This window comes from Vulpes lagopus, chromosome 14 (assembly GCF_018345385.1).
Source record: "Vulpes lagopus strain Blue_001 chromosome 14, ASM1834538v1, whole genome shotgun sequence".
Classification (NCBI taxonomy): domain Eukaryota; kingdom Metazoa; phylum Chordata; class Mammalia; order Carnivora; family Canidae; genus Vulpes; species Vulpes lagopus.
Window position 1 is genome coordinate 8,536,402 of NC_054837.1, and position 25,988 is coordinate 8,562,389.

At 47.9% G+C, this 25,988-nt stretch overlaps 1 protein-coding gene across 1 annotated transcript; it reads left to right on the top strand.

Moving 5' to 3' along the window:
* UFD1 (ubiquitin recognition factor in ER associated degradation 1) lies at window positions 1-24,184 on the top strand. Its single transcript, XM_041728828.1, has 12 exons — window positions 1-154; window positions 3,269-3,401; window positions 3,783-3,815; window positions 7,032-7,153; window positions 10,769-10,899; window positions 13,058-13,130; window positions 17,067-17,135; window positions 17,954-18,019; window positions 18,288-18,335; window positions 19,055-19,143; window positions 20,084-20,165; window positions 24,066-24,184. The coding sequence occupies exons 1-12, from the start codon at window positions 152-154 to the stop codon at window positions 24,138-24,140; spliced, it is 924 nt and encodes a 307-aa protein (XP_041584762.1). The 5' UTR covers window positions 1-151; the 3' UTR covers window positions 24,141-24,184.
* The last annotated feature ends 1,804 nt before the right edge of the window (window positions 24,185-25,988 follow it).

The following is a 25,988-nucleotide window of genomic DNA, read 5'->3' on the forward strand; positions in this document are numbered from 1 at the left end:
CGGTGTCGGTTCGGGCACTTCCGGTGAGCCTCCCAGGGCGTCGGAGCGGAAGCGGCGGCGGCGGAGGCGGCGGCTGCGAGCGGAGGGTCGGCGGGCCCCCGTCCAAACGTTCTCTGGGTGAAGCGGCGTCTGCGAGGCAGGGGTGTCCACCATGGTGAGAGCGGCTTGGCAGGGGCTGGCGGCTGGGGGCCCGGGCCGGGCGGCGGGCTGGCGGACCGGACGGCCGCGGAGATGCCGAGTCACCTCGGCCGGCAGCAGCCGGACCCTTGACCACGGTCGGCCTTGGCTCGTCTCCGCGGGTCCCCGACGCGCAGCGAATTTCCTCTCAGTTGGACTTAGACCCCGTGAGGGTGAAAAGGAGCCCCCGACGGTGTCGCGCGCTCACGGGTCTCCCAAGGGCTAACTAAGCACGTAACAGGTTTCCGTGACACCGAAGTAACTGAAGGGTGGCCGGGGGCGCGGGGGCAGAGTCGGGTCCCCGGGGCGGGGACCCTTCGCCCTCGCCCCCGGGCCTCGACGCGGTCTTCGGGGGCCGTGCCTCTGGTTAGGCCGCCTTTGACCACTGAAGCGATTCAGGAGAGAGAACAGTAGTAGCTAGATTTTGCTGGTGCTTTTTTTGTTTCACAGCTTTTAACACCCACAGTCCCTGATTAAATTGTATCTCACTGAATCCCTCTCGTACCTTTGGAGGCCAGGACCATGAAAAACACCAAGGTTTAAAGAAGGTGGTAGTTGACTCGAGGTCAGACAAGTAGGGAGTGGAAATTTGAGGCCAAATCCGTCTGGCCGCAAAGCTTGGTCTCCTAGCCTCAATCAGTGTCACTTTGTTTATTTTAGCCAAAAAAGAAAAAAAAAAAAAAGAAGAAGAAGAAGTAATGGTTATTAAGTCTTATCCGAAAGTGACATCCGTTTTCTGTCCTTGTGGAATCGTGTTTCCATTCTCAAGTTCATCCACTTAAAGAGTTGAGAAAGGTCTAGGCACTGTGATAAGGCTTTGGAATATAAAGGAGAGTAGGACTCGGGGTAGGGAGCAGCTGGGAGGGGCTCAAGGTCAGGCTCCTGGGTGGATTGAAGGCAAATTTTTAAGGGTGTTAAATACTTTGGGGCGATTTTCTTATTTAAGGAGGAACGGAAGCAAAGGAAACAAATGGCTTAGGTGGAGCGGTGTAGTGAAAGGCTCAGGGAAGCCCCCCCCCCACTCCCCCCCCCGTACATCTCCCTTCACATCTGTTATGCCTCTGGCAAGACTGCAAGAGTTCTGCTTAAAAGGGGGGACAGAGGCTTGAAAACTACTACACTAAAGCTCCCAGGGATTGAAGAGCCATTTCAGATTTTAAGCAGGAACATGTTGTGTTTATATTTTAGGAATACCGCAGATTCATCTTGCTAATTTTGGAATGGCTTAGTAAAGGACCTTTTCAGTTGATGGCTTTCCCTCTATTTAATGTACGCTTGGAATCAAGTCAAGAAATATTTGTCTATTGTGAGATGCTTTTTTAAAACGTATAAAAAACACAAATTTGCCATCTTAATCATTTTTAAGGGTAGATTCTATAGCGTTAACTATATTCACATTGTTGTGTATTGAGTGTCCAGAATTTTTTCATCCTGTAAAACTGAAACTGTACCCATTAAACAAGTCCCCCATTTCCCCTCACCTATCTCCTAGCAACCAACATTTTACTTCTTGTCCCTGTGAATTTGACAACTCTAGGGACCTCATAAAAGTGAGATCATATAGTATTTGTCTTTTTGTGATTGGCTTATTTCCCTGGGCATAACGTCTTCAAGGTTCATCCACATTTTAGTATGTGATACGATTTTCCTCTCTTTTAAAGGCCGAATAATATTCCGTTTTGTGAGTGGACCACATTTTTTTAGCCTTTCATCTGTTGATGGACACTTGGATTGTTTCCAACTCTAAGCTTTTATGAGTAGTGCTGCTATGAGCATGCAAACATTAGACAAATAATCTTTTCGAGAGCCTACCTTCAGTTCTTTTGGATATATACCCTATTGTGCAATTTTATATGGGGGGGGGGGCGTCATGGTAACTTTGAGAAGACTCCAGATTGCTATGTAATGTGTTTTTTTTTTTTTTTTTAAGATTTTATTTACTTATTCATGAGACAGAGAGAGAGAGACAGGCAGAGGGAGAAGCAGGCTCCATGCAGGGAGCCCGATATGGCCTCGATCCCAGGTCTCCAGGATCATGCCCTGGGCCAAAGGTGGCGCTAAACTGCTGAGCCACCCTGGCTGCCCTGTAATGTGTTTTCTAAGCCTCACCATAATCCACGTGTGAAGAACTGGTGTATTTAATCTTTTTGGTGGTAGCATGTCTTGGCTTATTAACATGAGGGAGTACCTCAGTGTAACAACATGAGAGCGCCTTTGTGGGGCACCAGCCCAGATCCTGGGCAAAGCAGGGAAGGTTCCTGGAACAAGGAGAGGATGGTCATGGAAGCCGGGGGAGGGGTAGAGACCCCTCATGCCTACTCTTCCTGCATTCTGGGATGCCATTCCCTGTTTTTTACCTGGCTCCCTCCTGGCATTCAGGTCTGTGCAGAATTCCTTCCTGACCACCCATTTAAAACAGCATTCCCAGGAGCTCTCTGTCCCTTACCCTGTCTTGTCCTTAGAGCATTTATCAACCCCAGACATGCAGGCATTTTCTCTTACTTGTTTCCCTTGTCTTGAATGTCAGCTTCTCCAGGGCTGGTGTGCCTGTTTTGTTAGCACACATCATAGAGTAATATTTTGCTAGTGCTTAGAGCAGAGCCTGGCAGATAGTGGGCACTCAATAAATAGATGTGTTTCTTTTAATTAATGAAAAGTGGGAAAGTTCCGTTGGCGGAACCCGGTGTGGCAGGCATAGGAGATTGCAGGGCCATCGGTAACCAGTCCCTGAGGTATGTGTGAGGTCTGACCTGGAGCCTTGGGTGAGGGGTGGGAGACTGAAAGAGGTTAATGACAGGCGTGATGGGGCCAATTGTATATTTTAGTAGGATTGCACTTTCTAAAAGTAGTGGAATTGAGATGGGAGGGATGAGACTGGGCAGGTATGTAGAAAGATTTGAGATTCACCGTGCTACCAGGAAGTACTTTAGGCAGACTGTTCTGGTTCATGGAGATGTTGGTGCGAGAAGTGGTGCGTATTACTCTTTGAGGACATTCAGCAGCATTAACTGCCCTAACTTGTGTGGACTTTCAATGGGAAGAATTGTGCCTTTGTTTTGTTCTAACTCCAGCATCTCTTTCCTTCTTGTAGTTCTCCTTCAACATGTTCGACCACCCGATTCCCCGGGTCTTCCAGAACCGCTTCTCCACGCAGTACCGCTGCTTCTCCGTGTCCATGCTTGCAGGGCCTAATGACAGGTCAGATGTGGAGAAAGGAGGGAAGAGTATGTGCTCGTTTTTATTTTGAATAGTAACCTTTCCTGCCCTCCGCCCACAGTACTTATAGTCTTCAGTAGCCCTTGTTTTGCATGTGTAACCAGAAGCTAGTTATAGTGAAAATTTTACTTGCCCTAGACTTACTAAGGGGAGGACTGGGGGTGGGAGGGAGAGTCCTGATTATGATTAGATTTATGGCTGATGGCCATTTGGCTCCCCACAATGAATTACAGCAAGTACAATTCCTCATAAAAGATCATTATGAAATTCTGGCTATTTCACAAATTCCATTTAGTATGTTTTAAAGACATGACAGAAACTTAATTTTGGTTTTTGTTCTGCCTTTTTAATTTTATTTTCTTAATGTTTCTTAAATATTCTTTCCACAGTAATTATGCCACCCTCAGCCCTTGATCAACTCAGTAAGTATTCTCTCCATGACTAGGGAATTTAAATACGGACATCAGAAACTGGGCACATGCTCTTCAGTATGTCCAAGCATAGGTAACCTTCTCCGTGTCTGGTTGGCAGTTGTCCCTGGAGGGTGTGTACTAGGCTGGAGAGCTTGGCCTGCAGATGCTCCAGTGAGTGGCCAGCTGTCTAGGCTGGGGCCAGTGAGTACTCATTCTGGGTCCCTCCCCTATGAAGGGGGCTCTATTCTTTTTACTGCCCCCACCACACACACCAAATATACACCTTATTCAGATCCCATCAGGACTAAAAGAAAGTTCGAGCACCGTTGCTTTTCACCCTGTTGAGGCATCACCCTGATGCTATCACCTGGGTTCACTAGGTTTTCTCCTAAAGAAGACAATGGGCTCCCAGGAGGATGCCATGTGGCGGGCTACTCATCTCCTCCCCAAACATGTTTCCTTAGCTCCAGGCACAAATTTCTAGCTCTGTCTGCCCCATTGCATTGAAAAGCACATCAAAAATTGAGCTATTGTCTTCTACCCTAGACGCTGCCCCTCTCATCAGATACTTTCTCTTTTTTCAACCCTTTATCCCATGAGGAACCTCATGAACCCAGCCACAGGCACAACCAGTGGCTTTTGAGACTCAGTGGTCTTTCTAGTGTGAATTCTTCCCATGTGAGGCAGGAGATGGTGGAAGCCACCAGAGGGCAGTTCCACGCTTGGTATCTCATACATGTGGGGCAGCACTGTAGAGAAGGCATGGGTCCACTATCATTCCAACTTGGTCTTTGCACCTGGCTATAGACTAGTGACTTGACCTCTGAACTTTAGTGTCCTCATATTTATTTTATTTATTTATTTTTATTTTTTTAAATATTTTATTTATTTATTCATGAGAAAGAGAGAGAGAGGCAGAGACACAGACAGAGGGAGAAGCAGGCTCCATGCAGGAAGCCCGACGTGGGACTTGATCCTGGGTCTCCAGGATCACGCCCTGGGCTGAAGGTGGCGCTAAACTGCTGAGCCACCCAGGCTGCCCGTGTCCTCATCTTTAAACAGGGACACACGCACCTGTCCATCAAAGCTTCTGTGTGAAAAAAAAAAAAAAAAAAAAAAAAAAAAATTAAAAAAAAGGGATCCCTGGGTGGCGCAGCGGTTTGGCGCCTGCCTTTGGCCCAGGGCGTGATCCTGGAGACTCGGGATCGGGTCCCACGTCGGGCTCCCGGTGCATGGAGCCTGCTCTTCCCTCTGCCTGTGTCTCTGCCTCTCTCTCTCTCTCTCTCTGTGTGACTATCATAGATAAATAAAAAAAAAAAAAAAAAAAAAAGCTTCTGTGTGATAGGAGTACCTCCCCTAGATGGTACCCTGTGGTATGTGCATAAATAGCCTAAGTCCATGTGATGCCAGTAAGGCAGGAGGTGGCCTTTAGCCAGCAGGGCTAAAGTAAAGCAGCAGCAGTGACTACGACCCAGTGAAGGCCCTTTAATTCTGGCCTCTGCACAGCCAGTGGGTTAATAGAGCTTTTGGGTTCATAGCCCCATCATAGAGGAGGAAATAAGGCCTCCCAGAGAGCCTAGCCTGCCTTTCCGTTTGAGCTGACCCAGGAACTGAGTGCCCCGTGTGACTCTTGGTTCAAGCATCTGAGAAGAGACTCAGATTGAGACAGTGGGACTTAGATCAGTGTTCAAATCTTTTAAGTTGTGGAAGGAACTTTGTCCAAATAAAATCTTACAGAGAGTCTTCATTTATAAAAGGATTACTACTGTATTTGGAGGAGGTGAGGGGGTGCAGAGGGCTCAGGAGCCCCAAGTCACTTCTCTAAATCAGAAAATGCTGTGTGAAAACCACAGCAGACTAAGGAGCACAGGGGTTTCTTCCAACCGCAAGAATCTTGGATCCTTGGCTAGAGCCTGACCTGCTTCACCCTGACTGACCACCATCCTCCTTCACGACTCCATAGCCGAGAGGTGCGCTGCTCTCTGGGCCCTTGGCCACTGTACTCCAGCATCCAGGTCACCCTTGGTGATGGGGGAGGATACCCATACCCGCTTCTGCCACTTCTGGAGGCTCTTCCCCCATCTGTGGCTGCCTGCCCAAGCTTCTTACTTGATCTGCAGCACCATAATTTTTAGAAAGACCCCAGGAGGAGTACCTTCTGCTACTGAACGGGGGTTTTGCAGCCTTGTTTGCTTAAAGTGACAGGCTAAAGTGGGCTTCTGTGGTTAAGCCCCAATGTCATTGCTCTTGGGCTGCGTGGTTCTGGGCTTCTTGCTGACTGGGCATGTTAGTGCCCCGTAGATAAAAGGAGTGACAATAGTCCTTACCTCACTGGTCTCGAAATAGTAAGTGAGAGTCTGAAACATGGCAAACTTGTCTGCATCAGTCTGTCCCAGACCCCTCTCCCAGGTCCCCGACTCTCTTAGGTCCTCCTGTTCCACATTGCCTGCCCCTCCTGCCCTCCTGGGTCAGCCTGCCTGTAGTCCTATTTGCCTGCCTCCTGCTGTCCCTGCAGCCTCATCTCAGGACCACTAGTGCAAGGGGATATGCTGTGTCATGACCTTGCAGAGAGCCCGCATTGCTGAATGCTCCCCCACTGCGTGGTGTCTGGCCCTGCCTCTCTCTCCTCCCGACTACACTCACACCCTTGTTCTCAGTCTTACATGATGAGCAGCCATTCCCAGACTGGCTGGGCTCCCGGTGCCTCCATGCCTTTGTTCGGGCTGCCTCCTCTCTGGCCATCCCTCCCTGGCAGTCTTGCCCAGGACCCACATGGTGTTCTGTCAGCATGCTGCCTCCCCCACACCATCTTGCCCATAGCACTGCAGCATCTCGGTGCACATGTTTCTTTCCCACCTTTATAACTAGAAACCTGCAGGTGGGGATTTTGTCCGGCACATGGTTGGCAATTACATTAACTCATTTATTTGTTAGTGACTTGCCATTTTTTTACATTGGAATTTCAGAAAACCTCGAGTGTAAGCTGGTACTGTGTCCCTGGGTCACCAAACATTCCTGAGCTCTGGGCCAAGTGATGTGCACAGGATTGGGGGTGGACAGGCACCTAGAGGCCTAAGCGCCTCATGGGTCTGAGTCTCAGCTCTGGGGAGCAAGACTATGTGGAGCCACAGTGGACACCCAGGGAGGCTGATTTTCAGAGGAACGCATTTGGGAAATAGAACTTCCCCTTCACAGTAGCTGTGCCTCTCATCCTCTTCTTTTTAGGCCGACTCAACATTACCTACCCCATGCTGTTCAAACTGACCAACAAGAACTCGGACCGCATGACGCACTGTGGTGTGCTAGAGTTTGTGGCCGATGAGGGCATCTGCTACCTCCCACACTGGGTGAGTGGGGCCGTGCCAGTCTCTGAGAGTCTGTGGCCTGTCTCAGGATTGGGGTCCTGTAGGAGGGCAGCTCCCAGCATGTATGATGGCTACAAGGAGGGGATTCAGAACAAGGCTCTGCGGGCTGGGGCATGGCTATTTCTTGACAGATGATCAGCTCATAGCCCAGAAACCACAGCCATGCTGTTTATCTACTATCTCCTGGGTAAGGCTTTCATGAAAATAGTAAAGCAAGAATATTTTTGAAGTGGACTGAGTACAGGATTTTAGATTTTAACACATCTACTCCCCGCTTCTACTAATTTTTCCCCAGTTCTGTTGTGTGTATGCATGTGCATGCGCTTAGATACTTCTCTGTAACTGAGTCTTTCCAGAGCACATCATTTCCTTGCTAAGGAAACAAAGCCTCTCTTTTTGCCTTCAGACTTTCTCTTGAGCGTGGGTCCTTCCTGAGTGCTAGCCTCTGCCAGCCTCTTCGCTACAGGAATCTTGCACTCCCATCTCACTTGCTGCCTGTCCTGTCCTGTGTTGTTTTCCAGCCCCAGTCCCCCAGGAAGCTCTTACTCATGCCACAAAGCCCAGACTCAACTTGCTTCCCTGCTCGCTTGCCCTCCCCAGCACTTGCTGCTCACTGCCTTATTGTCCTGTGGGTTTACAGGTGCCCTTCATGGGCCTGAGGCCTTGTCCTACACTCATCAGATAGAGTGCTGTGGGCTGAATGGTGGGGCACTGACAGTTTCCCAGGGCTATTCTGGATCCTCAGAGCCCCTCTGTGACCTTTATGAGGTGGTAACACTGGAAAGAACTGTACCTTAAAAGTGTACTCTCCAACCCATAGACATAGAGTTTGGGGGGCCTCTTGTCCAGACTCTCAGACCATTTTGGATCAGAAAACTAATTGTATCCCTTTTGCTGAGAAATAGTTATCCCCTGGGAAGCTTCTTAAGATAGCATGGCCCTGCCTCTCTCTGAGCTGGCCTTGCAGCTCTTGGCTAGAGTAGGTGGTTGCCTGGGCTTTCCCAGCTGGTGCTGCAGAGCCGGCCTAAGGATCTTTCTTCCCGCAGTGGATATGTGAGCAGGTGCCTTCTGTTAGCTCCTTGGTGGGCTCCATCCCACTTGGAGCTCTCAGGCTTCTTCAGGGTAAGTCAGCCTAGAACAGATGCTGGCCTTTCTCTTAGCACCTGAGGCCTCATCTGCTGGCCTAGATCAAGATCCCTGCCCAGGACCACTGGGAGTGTGTGGATGCCTCCTGCGGGGTCCCCGTCATACTACCTATGCTCCATGGCCAGTACTAGCCTGCAGGGGCTCATGCACACAAGGAAGGGCCAGACCTGGAGCAGGCCTCCTCACTGCTGTCCACCATCTGTTTCTCTCCACAAGTCATGTCTGAGTCTGCCACAAGAAGGTGACCTGGGCTTGTGCCCTTTCTCCTTGAGCTGCCAGTGGGCTGTGTCGTTCCTCCAGCCATCAGTTTTTACCTGCTGGTTTCCTAAGGGAATGTGAGCTTGGGCTGCAGGAGGCTGACTTCCAGGCTTAGAGCACTTTCCGTGAAAGCGTCCTTCTCCAGGGTCACCGAACATCCAGTTACCAAGTCTGTCAGCCTGCCTGTAGCATCTGGTGGAGTGACCACCCCAGCCTGATGAGCACCCTTCAACAAGTGTGTCAGGACCTCTGCAGGTCCCTGCTCACCCTGCAGCTTCACTCATGACCTCTGCCCACTTTGGCCATGGCCTTCTTTCTTACCAGCATCCTGTCTGTGGACTCTTAGAGTCACCTCATAACTAACTGCCTCCGTGGAGCCTCTGTGGGCAGAACCGCTGTTGGCAGTGCCATCTGGGTGAAGTGTTCTCGGAAGGATGTGACACCTGGGACTGACTCGGTGTGGGATGGGGCCAGGGAGTGGGGAGCAGTGACTGAGGAGCCGAGGTCAGCTGTAACCTGGTCACTGTTGAACCAGGGTTGGGTGTGTAGAGGCTTGCTCATGCAGTTCTTCTTTTGTTTTTTTGTTTTGTTTTGTTTTTAGTAGTCTGTATCTAACATGGGGCTCTACCTCAGAACCCCAAGATTAAGTCACATGCCCTACCAACTGAGCCCACCAGCTGTTCCTGGTTCTCTCTGCTTTTATTTTTTATTTATTTTATTTTAAAGATTTTATTTCTTTTTTTTTAAAGATTTATTTATTTATTTATTCATGATAGATATATAGAGAGAAAGAGAGGCAGAGACACAGGAGGAAGGAGAAGCAGCCTCCATGCCGGGGGCCCGACGCAGGACTCGATCCCGAGACTCCAGGATCACGTCCTGGGCCAAAGGCAGGCGCCAAACCACTGAGCCACCCAGGGATCCCCAAGATTTTATTTCTTTATTCATGAGAGACACAGAGAGAGAGAGAGAGAGAGAGGCAGAGACACAGGCAGAGGGAGAAGCAGGCTCCATGCAGGGAGCCCCATGTGGGACTCCATCCCGGGACTCCCAAGATCATGCCCCAGGCTGAAGGCGGTGCTAAACCACTGAGCCACCCGGGTTGCCCTTCTCTCTGCTTTTATATGTTTGAAGTTCTCTTTAAGAAACTATATGTTGGCAAATCGAACTCCAATAAAAAAAATATACAATAAATAAAAATTTAAAAAAGAAACTCTAAGGGGTCCCTTGGTGGCTCAGTCAGTTAAGTGGCTGACTCTTGATTTTGGCTCAGGTCTTGATGTCAGGGTCATGAGATCAAGCCCTGTGTCGGGCTCCATGTTCAGTATGCATTCTGCTTCCTCTCCCTTTCCTCCTCCCCCTTTTTATACTTACATGGGTGCTCTCTCCCAAATAAATAAAATCTTAAAGGAAAAAAGAAAGAAACTCTAAAATAAGAAAAAAAAAAAATCCAAGACGTGCAAGGTTTTTCATTTCTAGCCCACCCTCCTTGTCTCAGACCCCTGAGTGTCAGCCTTGTTGTGGTGTCTTGACTCCTGCACACCAGGTACTCACAGGCCTGTGTTTTTCTTTATCTTGTTCCTCAGCCAGCGTCCACTACACAGAGTGGTTTCATAGAGATTTGGGGGTGTCTTACCAGTTTTCTGTGACCCCCTGTAGCAGACCTCTGGGGACTTGTCACCACCCCTGTGCCTCAGCTGTAAGGCCATTCCATGTGAAATGAGCCCACTTGGTGACATGATTATCCTGTCTTCATTGCAGCCCTGTTTGCCCTAAGACCTTGTAAGTTGGGTGTGGGACAGCTCAGTGGTATGGAAGGGTGAGCGTCCCTGGGGAAACACTGCCCCTAGGAGACCTGGAACTGGTGGTCGTGCCTTCCAGGTGACCCTTCCAGTGGATCATGTTTTTTCAGAGGCTGGTAGAGACACAATGCCCACTGAAGCCACCTGGGTAGCACCCTGAGACCTCCTTCCTTTCATGTCTTTGACTTGTTTGCCACCTTGCTTTTTTCCTTCCTCCTAACATCAAATCACAAATTACCTGTCCCCAAGTCCTCATCTCAGGTTCCTCTTCCAGGGGCCCAAGGAAGAGGCCATCTGAATGTCAGACTTGGGCCTGCTGTGTGTGTTTGGATGATGCTCATGCTGGCCATTTGATTTCCAGGAAGCTCATGTAGCCTTCTTCTTCCTTTAGATGATGCAGAATTTGCTGTTGGAAGAAGGGGGCTTGGTTCAGGTGGAGAGTGTCAACCTTCAAGTGGCCACATACTCCAAATTCCAGCCTCAGAGCCCTGACTTCCTGGACATCACCAACCCCAAAGCAGTGTATCCTTTTGAGATAAGAAGGGTTCTTCTGGACAAAGGAAGGGTGTGCTGGCAGTCTGTAAACAGCAAGCTCTTTGTTGAGCATGTGCCTACTTTGGGGATCACACATTTGTTTATGATTGAAGTTGTGATTTGAGAATAATGGCGGTCAGCCAGCATGTTCGCCCTAGCCTGGCCCTGGCTCTCGATAAGCATGCTGGGTGCTCGATGGGCCTCACCTGGTTGCTCTCCAGACACTTCCTTGAGGGCAAAGTGGAACCCTCCCCCCAAGGGACTGGGGCACCTGGCACAAAACTCAGTGTGCTGTGGTGAAAGGAGGCTGGCTACTCTTCGTCTAGACCCTGACCGGGTGGATCCCTGGTGCCCCAGCTCAGCTGTGAGCCTGCCTTAGCCTCTCCTTTCACCCAGGGTTAGCGCTTTTCACTCAAACCAGTGGGGAATGTGACACAGTACGTTTTCTGTCAGCAAGAAGAAAGAAAAGATTTTAGATTTTAGTAGCTTTTGATACGTTCTCTGAACATAAGCTAGACATGTGTATTGATAATTTAAGGAGTAACTAGTGTGGGCAGGGAGCATGCTGTGTGTGATCTGTGGTCTAGACCTCTGCCTTGAAGGCCCCAGCTTAGCTTGTGGGATCATCTTATAGAGCAGTCACTCCACCACCTGTTTTCTATTTATTTATTTTAAACATTTTTTTCTTAAGATTTTATTTATTTATTTATTCATGAGAGACACACAGAGAGAGGCAGAGACATAGGCAGAGGGAGAAGCAGGTTCCATACAGGGAGCCTGACGTGGGACTTGATCCCGGGTCTCCAGGATCAGGCCCTGGGCTGAAGGCAGCACTAAACTGCTGAGCCACCCGGGCTGCCCCACACCACCTGATTTTTAAAAGGGTTGAAAAAACACAATTGAAAATTACAGATAGGTAGACAGTTAAAAAAAATAATAATAAAAGTTGCATCTACTCTCCTTACTTGCACACTGTCCTCGCCCCAAACCCAGGAGCAAACCAGCCACGTCCTGGGTGTGGGTGAGCTGCGTTGAGTCTTGCAGAGTGTATCTGTGGATGAGCCTGTTGGGTCTCCTGTGACTGGGCCCTGGACAGGGTGGGGTTTTAGGCAGCCGTGCTCATGGCACTCGTTGGATGCTTCCCATCTTGCAGGCAGGAGGTCATCCTATGGCAAGGTCTGCTTGTCTGGCTGGCAGTGCCCAGGAGTGTCTGCCTCTATGACTGCAGCCTCTTAATGATCTTCCTCTGGATTTTCACTTGTGTCTTGGTGCAGACTTACCAGATTGTTTTCAGAGGCCATTTCTGTAGGCATGGTTAACTCTTCAGCCTGTGGAGAAAGAGTGTCAGTTTCGGCAGCTGAGAGGCAATCTGGTATTCCCTGGAGCCACGGTGCATGTTTGACCATTCTATTTAAAATATCTGAGTTGACGATGATGTGGTTAAAATATTCCATGTTATTAGGCCGTACTCCCTTGCCTGGGCATTTGGATTATTCAGTGTTTAAGAAATTATTATTATTTACTATTAGAAAAAAAGCTTACAGGTTACTTTTTCCTTTTCAATTTTTATTTTAGTTTTTATTTTGGGATATACCCCTAAAGTTGGATTACCACCCAAAAGATAGAAACAACAAAAGTGTCAAAGAGAACATCTTTGGTTTTTGAGGGGGCCTATTCATGATTCTCGGTCTTTTTTTCTTCCACGTTCCCATAGGATTGTTAAGATCAGTTTGTTCGGGTGTAGTTTACAGTAAGACGCACGGTTTGAGGAGTTGACAAATGTGAACACCCATGTAACCAAAACATCTCCATCTTTCCAAAAGCTCCTCTATGCCCTTGCCTGGCCATCCTCGCCCGACCTCCCACTGCTTCCCACCCCTCAGAGAGCTATCTTTCTCGAGGGAGTACTTTGGCGGGTTCTTTCCCTCAGTGGTGTTTGTGAGATTCACTCATGCAAGTAGTTCACCCTTTCTTACTGCTGAGTAGTATCCCACTGTATCAAAGCCGTGTGCTTCAGTACCAGCCTGGTACCTGTCTGCCAGGTGTACTTCGTGACAGTGACCATCTAATCCAGACCCCTCGTGGAACTCGCCTCAGATTGAAGGTGCTCATTTTGCCATGTTGCCTTGACAGTGTGTGTCTGCAGGTTAGAAAATGCCTTGAGAAACTTTGCCTGTCTGACCACAGGGGATGTGATTGCCATCAACTATAATGAGAAGGTGAGTGTCTCCACCATGGAGCCAGCAGGGCCTGGAGCCCAGTCAGCAGAGGTCACATCTAATGAGGACCTGCTGTGTCCATTCTAGGGTTTGAATGGGGGGTTCTTTTTTTTTTTGAAAGATTTTATTTATTCATAAGAGAGAGGCAGAGACATAGGCAGAGGGAGAAGCAGGCTCCATGCAGGGAACCTGATGTAGGACTTGATCCTGGGTCTCCAGGATCATGCCCTGGGCTAAAGGTGGCATTAAACTGCTGAGCCACCCAGGCTACCCGAATGGGGGTTCTTTTTAAGCAGGGTATGCCTGGCTTTTACCATGATTGTTTCCTACTGTTTGCTTTTTTAAGTCTCTGTGGGTTCATGTTTAGAGCCTTGTAGTAATTCATTCAGCAGCTCTGTTTCAAGAATTGATTGATGGTGTTTACAGGTGCCTGAGTTTAACGTTATTAATCACATGTCTTTTGCCCATGGTGCCCAGGGTGCTGATTTTTGCCTCCGTTAGAAAGCTCTCCACCACACCCATCATCTGAGCTCATCCCTTTGCTAGTCTTTGGGGACGCAGAAACAAAGCAGCCTGAGTCCTTGTCCTTGTCTTATTCCTCCCTTGGATAGGAAGGGGCCCTACCATGTGCTCCAAGTGCTGTGAGGCACAGGGGAAGCAGAGCCTGGCTCTGCCTAAGGACAGTGTCACCTGAAGTCACTTCTCCTTCTTATGGAAGCACATGTCCTCTTCCCCTGTTTCCTGCAGCTTTGGTTTTCCCTCAGTAGTTCCTCTGGTACATAAGTCTTTTGGGTCCAAACATCACATATGCTTATCCATGATTCTGTGCTTCCCAACTGTCTGGACCTAGACAATATAGCTGTAAAGTGAAATGCCAGCTTTCATCCTTCCATTTCTCATTTATCTCATGTATAAGTGACACAAAGTTCAAGACATTATCCACCTCCCCATTATCCGTGGTTAACAAACTGGGAAAAGATGTAATAGTTGGTAAGCCTGCTCATAACCCATCCTGCCATGGACATTGAGCATGGCAAGTGTGGATGTTGACTGTCCTGGAGCTGCTGCCAGGGCAGACCTCGTGCTCAGGGGTGACCACAGCTCCTGCCTGGCTTTCCCTGAGGCCAGCTCTCTGTTCCGTCATACTCTCTCGTCCCGTCAGGGGCTTGGGCCCTCACAACTGAGAATAGGTGCCTGTGGTTCAGCCAGTCGCTTCCTCCGTGACAATGTAGGGATCCAGTGTGTTCTCTTGAGTTTCCTTCTATTTGAGGCATTTGTTACTGAGAGTCCTTATTTTTCAATTTTGTGGGTTTTGAATCACACTTTTATATTTTTTCATAAACTAAGAAGTAATCAAAAAAAAAAAAAAACTAAGAAGTAATCTCATTCCTTTTCTTTGTGAGGAACATTTTAGATATTTTCCACCTTAACTGAATACTTGAAGCTTTCATAATTCATTATGGGCCCCTTAGTGTTAGTGTTCTTTCTTTTTTTCTTTCTTTTTTTTTTTTTTAAAGATTTTTATTTTATTCATTCATGAGAGACACAGAGAGAGAGGCAGAGACACAGGCAGAGGGAGAAGCAGGCTCCATGCAGGGAGCCTGACGTGAGACTTGATCCCGGGTCTCCAGGATCAGGCCCTGGGCTGAAGGCAAAACACTAAACCACTGAGCCACCTGGTTGCCCAGTGTTAGTGTTCTTAACATTAAGGTAATAATGCTGAATATAACCCAAATTTACAATAAAAGACAACATTGAAATTTCTGCACTAGAAGGTAAGCTACATAGAATATACATAGAATTGAAATGCATGTTTGGACTTCTACTTCTGGAGGTATGGAAGGCTAGATACTCTAAAGAGCCCTTCTGATAAAACCCAATTAATTTTAGGATAAAGTCTAGATTATGACTGCATTGTTGGTCTTGCTAATAAGAACATAGAAGTTTTTCGAGAATATCTCACAGGATAGTCCTGAGTGCAAATGACCATGTCAGTGCTTTAGCGGGAGACCTGAACTGGAGGCTTCCACATTAAAGTGAGACCCTTAAAGGGGCTTAAACAGACCCAGAGGTGGATGTTGTCCTAATCCCAGGAGAAGGAACCCAAATTCTCCCTGGGAAAAGCAGCCTGTTTAGTTAAGCCCTCAGGATTGCTGTAGATGGAAGAAGCAAACAAGAACTCATAATAAAACCACCAGACACCCCAGCAGAGACAATAAAAGCAGAAATAAGCCCTTAAGGGAATCAGTATTGGCATTTCACATGCAAGCATAAAGTAATTATGTATAAAATACTCAAATTTTTTAATGGAATCACAAAATTTAACAATTAACAAAAGACTACCAAGAATAACTAGAAAGATTTGAAAAACCGTTAAATAACAGCTGACAAAGAATTCATGAAATGAAAGCTAAATCTGGAGAAGTGCCTTAGAATTCTACGCAGAGAATCAAGGCCAAGAGCATGGGGGAGATAGGGATATCCTGAGAAAGGTACACGTACTCAGTGAAAATGCCAGCAAGAAAGAATGGAGGAGTGGTGATGTTTGAGGAGAAGGTAAGTGAACTTGTTTTACAGCTGGCCTTCAGCCCACAGTTCCAGGGATTATACATCTATCACACAGGATGAGTTGCAGACGCTGAATACCAGCTACGGAGAGGTAAGCAGAGAGAAGGTACTTTAAAAAACAGCAGCTGTGATAGCCCAAAGAGCAGAATACAGTAGACCCTTGGGGTTGCCCCAGTCCTGCACAATGAAAAATCTGTGTACAACTTCTCACTTGCCAGAACTTCACTACCAGTAGCCTACTATTGACCTAGAGCCTTACCACCAGCCAGTGAACACATAGTGTATATTATATGTGTCATGTACTATGCTGTTACAGTACAGTAAGCTGAAGAAAAAATGTTACTAAGAGTCACAAGCAAGAGAAAATACATTTAAGGTACTAGACTGGAAAAAAAAAAATCCCTGTTTGGGTGGACCAGCGCAGTTCAAGTCCATGTTGTTCAAGGATCAGCTGTATCTTCAAAGGCTGACAGAAAGTAACTCACCAAAGCCATCTTCATCCTTAAAGAATGAAGGCAAAATCAAAATATTTTCTAATAAATGAAATCCAAGTGAGTTTATTTACCAATGGAATTTCAGAATTAGGGTCTTAAGGAATAAGCAGTATTCTAGAACGCCACCCAGGCGTCCCAGCCTTCTGGACTTTTTTATGTTTGTTACATATTTGAGATTATCTTGGACACACAGCAATATAACTGGTTTTTTAACTTTCCTGTTGGCTGAGTAGTATTCCACTAGTTTCTGTAATTTTTTTTTTTTATATATGAACAAATATCTATTGATAGGTATTTTGAGCATGTGCTATTAGCAGTGTTGGAGCAAGCCTTAGGATTTTCTCTTTGGGTGTTTCGCTAATTATTTACGTATAAATTCCTAGAGGGACACCTGGGTGGCTCAGTGATTTAGCACCTGCCTTTGGCCCAGGGCGTGATCCTGGAGTCCCAGGTCAAGTCAAGTCCCACATCGGGCTCCCTGCATGGAGCCTGCTTCTCCCTCTGCCTGTCTGTCTCTCATGAATAAATCAAAATCTTTTTTTAAAAAAATAAAAGGAATAAATTCCTAGAAATGAACTTCCTGGAATAAAGGTTGTGTTTTTTGCAATTTGATACATAGCTACCCTGTGTGATGTTAACCACATAGAGGGAACAGCCTCTGCTGAGTGATGGGCAGGCATCAAAGCAGCCTCCCACCCCCTTACCCCCACAAAGGCAGCCCCCTTGTCACAGCAATATGTGCAGCAGGGGGATGGTGTCACGGAGGTGAACAGTGTGTCTGCAGGAGCTAGGTAGAGAGCTGCAGTAACATGAATGATGACAGCCCCCATGCTGCCACAAAACCGTGCTACTGATTTTTGTTGTTTTCCCACAGATCTATGAACTGCGGGTGATGGAGACCAAGCCTGACAAGGCCGTGTCCATCATTGAGTGTGACATGAACGTGAGTACCTTCGATGCTTACAGTGCATTTGGGTCAGGGGAAGATGGGCAGTTGATGAACCCTGCAGGCCAGTGCCCCTGCATGAGGGTGTCATGCAGCCCCTGGGACTGTTTGGGTGAGAGAGAAGGAAGTTGATGCCAGAACGCCTGCGAGGAGGTTGTTGACCTGGTGACACATCTCCAGCCAAGAGAGGTGGCTGCACTCACCAGCATCACGGATGTGCTGCAGCATGGATATTCTGGAAAGTTAAAGAAGCTTATTCAGCTGTGTAGGAAGAAACTACTGGTTGGTACATACAACAGCCTGGTGGGTCTCCAGGGAATGCTTCTGAGCAAGAGAGGCCAGTCCCAAAAGGTTATATTCTCTCTGGTTCCATTTGTATTACATCCTTGAAATTGGCAAGGCTTTAGAAATGGAAGACGGGTTGGTGGTTGCCAGGAGTTAGGAGAAGGCCAGGAGAGAGGCACGTGTGGTTATAATAGGACAACTCAGAGAGGTCCCTGGGAGGTTGGAACAGCCTAGTATCTCGACTGGGGGTGGACAATGACCAATACTCGTGATAAAATTGGGAGAACTTAACTGGGAAATCTGAATAGGAGGGCCAGATGGTGCCACTGCTGCTTATCTTGGTGGTGATACTCTGTGATTTTATAAAACGTTACCATTGGGAAAATTGGGCAGAGTATATAGGGGCAGCTTTCTGTTGCATCTTTTAACAACCATATATGACCCTGCCGTTGTCTCAATTAAAAACAAAAGCTAAGGGAGCCTAAGTGTCACCATATCTCAAAATTATTCTTTTCATCTCGGGACCACAGGTGGACTTCGATGCCCCACTGGGCTATAAGGAGCCTGAGAGACAAGTCCAGCATGAGGAGTCAGCTGTAAGTTCTGCCCAGCGGCCCTCCCCAGCCCCAGCACTGTTTGCCCCCTTCAGTAACGGGGCCTCTGGGAGGGCGTCCTGGGTGGGTCCCAGCAGCCAACTTGAGTTTGGCTTCTGCTGGTGCTGACATGGTCACATGTCCTGCTCCTGGGGAACAGTGTGTCCCAGCTGTTGGGGGTGCAGGGATAGCAGTAGCAATGAGAAGCCCAAGAGAAAAGCTGGAGTGTCCCTGCTGAGAGGCTCATCACCTGTTTTTCTGTTCCCATCAGGAGGGTGAAGCTGACCACAGCGGCTATGCTGGAGAGCTGGGCTTCCGTGTGAGTACCAGGTCACACGTTTTACTTTCTATGCTCCTGCCGTGCCATCTGGGGACCTCTGCAGGGATTGGACCTCTGGGTTTCTGTGCATGCACATATCTGGCACTCTCTCAGTTACACGGCCTTTTACATTCACTTTGTCCTGGAATCCTAAAGGCAGGCCCTGATTTTTCTTTTCCTTTTGAAAATTTCTAACCCACCAAGTAGAACACATGTATATGCTTCTCTTCAATTCACTAGATGTGACCCCATTTGCTTTATTCTCTGAGAACATGACCTCTCAGCACCGCGGCCAGCCAGGCTCCCTGGGAAGCAGGTAGAGATGGCTAGTGCGCTGGCATCGGGGAGCTGAGATGCAACAGAGGAATCATGACTAGAAAGTGGAGCTGAGCTGTGGGGCAGTTGCAACAGAGGCCTTAGCCCGCCCCTGGACCCCGAGCTGGGTGGTCCTGCAGAGGCTGGAGCCAAAACTTTGAATCTGTCCTTTAACTACTGGCTGTCCTTGTAGGGTGGCTGTGCTTGGGCCAGGAGTTTCCTTTCATCTCACATCAGTCCCCTGAGGGGCCGAGTGGAAAGTTCTTATCTGTCAGGAAGTGAGGGTTTCAGTCCTTAAGGGGTCTGGACTACACCTCCCAGCACACATCCTGGCTGCAGTGTCTGGGCACAGGGCACGTGTGTGCTCGCTAAGCTCTTGCGCACTCTCCTGCTCGTTTGTCTAGGCCTTCTCCGGCTCCGGGAATAGATTGGACGGGAAGAAGAAAGGTGTAGAGCCCAGCCCCTCCCCAATCAAGCCTGGAGACATTAAAAGGTAGGTCTGCTCTGGCTCTGCTTCCACTGTGATGCTTTGTCCTCCTCCAAGGAGGCTCTCCGCCAGATTCCTGGGGTGGGGCCACCTCACTCTAGCTCTGGAGACGAAGTCTGGACCAGGGAGGCTGGCGTGTGGATGGATGGGACCCCGCCTGCTCTCCTGGGTGGGCTGCACTACCACCAGAGCAGGCGTTTTCCGGTGCGCGTTGGTGAGGGAAGGATACTGGTGCCCTGCCTCATCCGCCAGGCTTCTCCCACTGCAATCTAGCCTCCCTCCGTCCCTCCTGCTCAGCCTCCGCCTGCCCCCAGATGCTCCCTAATCAGTTTGCTCTCGTGTTTCACATCTTTCTGGTTCCTGTTTAGTAATCTCTTTTTCTATTTTGTGACTTCTTATAATTGATCAAGACCCCATTATGTAGACTTCCCTCAGACAGGAGGCAGGAGCTGCCTTAAGGTGTTTTTACCATTTGGCTTAGGGACTCTCAGGAGGTTTCTTGCTCTGATGGCTGTCATGGACGTAGTAGGGATGAGATATGTCACCTGTCTGCTGTGTGTGAGAGCAGAGGGAGAACACTGCAAGTGTGGTTTTTACCCAGACTCTTAAGAAAGAGTGTAAGGAGTTTAGTGAGAAGCCCTGCAGGGTCTATGAGACTACAGGACAGAGATGGTGAGGGCCCCTCAAGCCTCCAGGTGGCCCCTCACTGCAGGCCAGGCACTAGGTCAACAGGCCTCTGCTCCAGTTGCCTTCTGGTTACTTCAGGAAGGTTACTGGGGAGTGCCAGAGGGCTGGCTCAAGGCCAGAGTGGGTACAGCGGTAAACCCCAGAGTGAGTCACCAGGACCACACTTGTCTCTCTGCTTGCCTTTCTCTTGATTGGCAGGAGCAAATTTTAATGTTTTTATCCTGCAACTAACATTCTTCTTTCTTTCTCTCTTTCACAGAGGAATTCCCAACTATGAATTTAAACTTGGTAAGATCACTTTCATCAGAAATTCACGTCCCCTGGTCAAAAAAGTTGAAGAGGTGAGTTTATTTCACTGGTAATGAGAAGTTTTGTTAGTGATGACTGGAAAGTTCTTTCTATTCTGAATGCGGCTTTTTATGTTACATTTTTCCCCATGCCTGGGGCCCTCCTCTCCCTGGTACCTTGATTGTCCTGTGTATGCAGGCCACAGCTCTAGTGTCACCTGGTAGTAGTGACCAGCACCATACCAGCTCACAGAGCCCTGACCCAAGTGCCAGGCTTCATGTTGGTGCTTTATATTTAGTTATTTAATCCCCAGCACGGTCCCTTGAAGTGGCTGCTCTGATCATCTGCATTTTTATAGATGTGAGCGTGGAGGTGAGGGCATCCAGAGCACAGGAGCAAGCTCCTGACCATTACATGGCTGCCTCTGTGCCACCCACACTCTAGAAATGGCCTCCACTGAGACCTGAGGGGAACAGCCTCCTCTGGCCTAGGAGTTCCCCTGTAACAGGAAGGGAGGGCTGCAGGTGGCGACAGGTGTTGGCAAAGGGTAGGTTTCTACTTTGCAGGTATTTCTTCCCAGTGTTAGAAACCGGCTCAGAAAACCCAGCACACCCTACTGCAGATGGTCCATCCCACCTCGCAGCCATGGCCATTGTCCTATGTATTTCTAGAACTCCAACACTTTTACACCCACCACTCTCCTGGTTCCTTTTTTCAGATGGTCAGTCTCTTAAGGATCTAGAGTAGGCTAGAGGACAGATGATCTGTGAGCCCATTCAGGATGGGCTGCTAGATAGGATCAGTCACTGGCTAGCTCCTGACTGCAGGGCCATCAAGCAGCCTCTTCCCCTCTACCTGTGGGGTGGTTGGGGATAGAGGCCAAAACACTGTCTACACCTTTCCTACCCCTTTACAGTCCACCGTGGCCTTAATGTTCCTCCAACTAACACAGTGTTGGGGAACTTCCAGGCTCAGAGGAAAAGTGTGGTCCTGTGAGACCTCAGCCTCTGACTCCTCTGTGAGTGCCTTTCCAGTCCTTTGCCAGCTACAGCCTGGGGCTTGCTGCCTCGGGCCTAGAGGCCTCAGCCGGGGGCTTCCTCCAGGCTGACTTGTGACCTGCCTGCTGGAGATGCGGGAAAAGGAAGGGAGGCTGGCAGGCACAGCTGGAGCTGTTTAATTCATAAGTACTCAAGAAGAAATGCATGGCTAACGGTGGGATCAAAGGCGCATGCTTAGCTCTACCCCATCCTGAACCCCTACTAAAGCTGTGGCGGAAGGATAATAAGGTAATAAGGACATTGACAAGAAGAGGAGGCAACTGCTACAGAACTTTGAAAGCCCAAGAACAGGATGATGACCTCACAGGTAACAGGTAACTGATGACCTCACAGGTAAAAGGTAACTGACCTCACAGGCCATGGGAAGCTGCATCCTGAGCTTCCTGTGGGGAAAGCCGGGAGGCAATTGGTGTAGATAGTAGAGCTCTGAAAGGCACCTCTGGAAATGGGGGGCTAAAGATGGAATGTGTGTCACAAGGAACTTAGAACCACAGCAGCCACCCCTCCTCCCCGCTAGGGCTTCACCTGCCTGACCCTAGGAGAAGGCTGGAGGCTCATCTTCTGAAAGAAGCATCACAGCAGATCCCTAGACCGGGCCATCAGTCCAGTGGATAGCAGAACTGAACTAAAAGAATGAGTGACAGTTTGCATCCTGAACATTGTTACCCTTGGTGTCCTTCCCTTGCTTAGCTCCCTCACACTCCCTTGCCAGGGTTGCTCATTGCAGTTGGAGGAGCTTTCTGTGGACAGTCTGACAAGCCCTGGGGAACGTCCCAGCCAGCTCACCCCAGTGTGGAGACTGCAGTCAGAAAGTTTCTTTCTGAAGAGTTCTGAAAAGAGATGAGAGAAACCAAAGGATCAGGAACCATCAAGGAAATAATTTCCACAAATGGAAGGGCCAGAGTTTGGGGCTGAGAGGACCCCTGAGTGTCCAGCACCATGAATGAAAATAGCCCCCTATCAAGCAAAGAAAAGATCCTAAAGCTTCCAGAAGGAGAAAAGAGGTTGTATCACAGATTAAGAATGGCATCATTTTAGTGCAGGACACAAGAAGCTAGGAGATGACGCAGTAGCGTCTCCAAAATTCTGAGAGAAAACCCAAAAAATTCTGTACCCAGCTCTTATGGGCTGAATTGGGTTCCCCCAAATCCTATTTTGAAGCTCTAATGCCCAGCACCTCAGGTATCTTGAGACCAGGCCTTTACATAGGTGATTCTGTTAAAATGAGGCCAGTAGGGTACCCCTAATCCAGTCTGACTCTTCTAAGAGGAAAGTTGGATGTACAGAGGAGAGACCGTGTGAGAACACAAGAAGGCAGCAGTTTGCAAGCCAAGGAAGGCCTCAGAAGAAACCAAAACTGTCAGAACCTTGATCTTGGGCTTCTAGTTTCCAGAACTATGAGAAACCAAACATCTGTTTTTTAAGCCTCCCAGTCTGTGGTGTTTTGTTATGGAAGCCCTAGCATGCTAACACCAGTCAACCTGTCAGGGCAACATGTGAGAGCGGAAGAAGCTATTTTCAGACATGTAAGATATCACAAAAAGATACTCTTCAAGCAGCCTTTCTCAGGAAGCATTTGGAGAGTGTACCCAACTAAAACAAGGGGATAAAGTAGAAATAAGAAAGCCTTGGATCCAGGAAACAGGGAGCCCTGAAGCCATTCGCAGCACCAAGAGGATGGCCAGTGAGGTTGGGCAGCCTAAGACCCCAAGGAGAAACCCCTTCAAGCAGACAGAACCAGCAGGGTGCCTGCTGTCATTGAAGGTGTTCAGAAGAGAGAAACCAGACACCGGGCCATCAGGACAAACAGAAGGCCCTGCAGGAAAGGAAGACTGAACCGCTCAGCTATGACTCAGACATACACGGTTGCCACCACATAAGCCCTGTACGGCCCCGCCGGTGATGCCCTTTTCTGGGGGGGGGAGGGGAGAGGCAGGTGCAGGGGTACATATCGGGGAATGTGAAATCCTCCTCTTCCATGGAGAATGCCTCTGACTGACTAGCAATACATGCTCAGTAAAGACACTTGCTGTGGTGGCAAAATAACTCGATAGTATGGTTCTCAGGGCTGGTTAGTGACCGTAATATTAAAAGCCTTAAAAATATGTGCGATTCTAAATTTACTTATTTATTTACTTACTTAAAATGCAATCCTTTTACGAAAGAATAACACTTCTAAGAAAAAAAATCAAGAGTTGTGTGCAAAAACACTAAGCTGCCACAGCAGCTTAATATACCACAAACTTGGAAGTAACATCCAGGGCAGCCCGGGTGGCTCAGCAGTTTAGCGCCGCCTTCAGCCCAGGGCGTGATCCTGGAGTCCCGGGATCGAGTCCCACGTAGGACTTCCTGCGTAGAGCCTGCTTCTCCCTCTGCCTCTCTCTGTGTGTCTCTTATGAATAAATAGGTAAAATCTTAAATTTAAAAAGAAAAAGGAAGTAACATCCAATGGTGGAAAACTGCCAGAATTCTCTGTAGCCTTTGGAGTATCTTAGCAGAGAAATTCATCAACTTGAGGCTTGGGAAGCATGAGAATTGGCTGGAAGTCTTCTTGGGTGGTAGAGTTACAGATATTTTTCTGTAAATAAAAATACACACCCCCCCTTGGGTGGGGGGGTGTATTTTATATTTTTTTTACATTTTGAAAACATAATGCTTCTGCAAAAGGATGTACATTCAACCTGAGAATAAAAGCTGTTGGTAGAGGCATAGTTGTGATTCTCTGGTTTCGTTTCTCGATTCAATAGATTATGATTTCTATTTCAAGGCCATTTCTTATTATGAATAATGTGGAAGTAAGGGAAATGGGTGGCTGGCACATGAGTCAACAGAATCAAGCATTTACTCTAAGACTCCAAGGAGTTTCTGAAAATAGTATTTTATCTTCACACTCAGGATGAAGCTGGAGGCAGATTCGTCGCTTTCTCTGGAGAAGGACAGTCGTTGCGTAAAAAGGGAAGAAAGCCATAAGTTGGGACTCTTGGCTGATTGGAAAATAAAATAATCAATTGCAACATAATGGCTTTTAGTTACTGGCTCTGATGGGGATGAGACTGTTGCAGAGGATGCTGTCATTTTAGGTTTTGTTTAGAGTTACCTAGGAATTACAGAGTGTGACCTGGAAGTCAGAACAGTCAGACCTGGTGGTTGATTTTGGGAAGGAGAAACCTCACTCTGAGGTCCCACAGGCAACTTCCTCCTTGCCCCTTCTCGCTTTCAGCCCTTGAGGGGTGTTCCCACTGCCTTAGCCAAAGCAGAGTTCCCCAATTCCTGATAAAAACCAACGGAGGGGATGGAATTACTTTAACTTGAGGTTTCTCTTTTTTTCACTTATCCTTTGTTTTTCCAGGTCGATGGCTTAGAGCCTTGCCTCTGGCCTAGAAAAAAGTGGCTTAAATAGATATGTGCTCTATAAATAGTGGTTATCCCATTACTCTGGCTGCCGTTTAAGTGTAGATGGAAGGCTGTTTCTATTTTTATTTTACATATTAATTTTCTCTTCCAAAAGAATCATTCTTCAGAAGGTGGATTCCTGATCTGAATACATTTCATCTTGTATTTTGATTTTATATGGAAATAACTAGCTTCTTAATCTACAGTAAACTTCATGATGAAGCACAAATATGAATATTAGAAAAAATAAGTGCTAAAGATACATTCCTCTTTTCTCCTTCCCTACCCCCACTCCCAGGTTTAATGTATTAAATTATCCAAGGTTATGCTGGCCTTTTTTATTAGCATTAATTTGGTCTTAGATCATTTTCTATAAATGTGAGATCTTTTGACATGTTAATCTCTTTTGTTCCTTGAAAATAATTTTACATCAAGAATTTCAAATAAAAACAGGCAATGATTAAACCTGGATTGCCTCTAAATGTTTGATTAAGGTATCAACATGGGTTGGTGTTTGGGCCACCAACCAGAAGCTGGAGGAAGACTTGCTTGCAAGTGTCCCTTGTTCCATCCTGCCATTAGAAAAGAGCTCCTCGGGACACCTGGGTGGCTCAGTTGGTTAAGCGTCTATCTTCGGCTCAGGGCATGATCCCAGGGTCCTGGAATCAAACCCTGCATCGGACTCCTTGGCTCAGTGGAGAGCCTGCTGCTCCCCTGCTTGTGCTCACTCACTCTCTCTGTGTCAAATAAATAAATAAATAATCTTTTAAAAAAGAGAAGAGAGGGATCCCTGGGTGGCGCAGCGGTTTAGCGCCTGTCTTTGGCCCAGGGCGCGATCCTGGAGACCCGGGATCGAATCCCACATCGGGCTCCCGGTGCATGGAGCCTGCTTCTCCCTCTGCCTGTGTCTCTGCCTCTTTCTCTCTCTCTCTCACTGTGTGCCTATCATAAATAAATAAAAAAAAATTAAAAAATAAATAAATAAATAAATAAATAAATAAATAAATAAAAAAGAGAAGAGAGCTCTTCTGGGGGCTTTTGGAGAATATATGGAGAGATGAGGCTCTGACCCCTGCACTGGGGATGGTCAGCCTGAACAGGGTCTCCTCTTGGAGGAGGACTCCTGCTTAGAGATAGAGGGGTCCATCTCTTATCAGAACTTCAACAGTCAAGACGATGCTTCCTTCAGGATGGTGGTCCAGGGTCCACCCGTACATCATAGATCAAGAGTATATTATGGTCACGCAGATTAGGCCAGGCTATGGCCCAACAGGTCACTAATGATGGACAGGGTGTCAAGAGGCATGAAGCACTGCTATGACTTCCCTGATCCTCCATTAAGGAGTCTCTTTCAGTAGCTGAAGTAGAAGCCTTCCTTGGTGGGTAGGCAGCCTCCATTTGCAGGATTACATTGGCTAATGTGTC

Excerpts from the sequence above, each read along its gene's own strand:
- UFD1 (XM_041728828.1), top strand. Across the intron at positions 3,816-7,031 it reads CTCAGCCCTTGATCAACTCA|GCCGACTCAACATTACCTAC; the intron begins GTAAGTATTCTC and ends TCTTCTTTTTAG. Across the intron at positions 13,131-17,066 it reads CCATCAACTATAATGAGAAG|ATCTATGAACTGCGGGTGAT; the intron begins GTGAGTGTCTCC and ends GTTTTCCCACAG.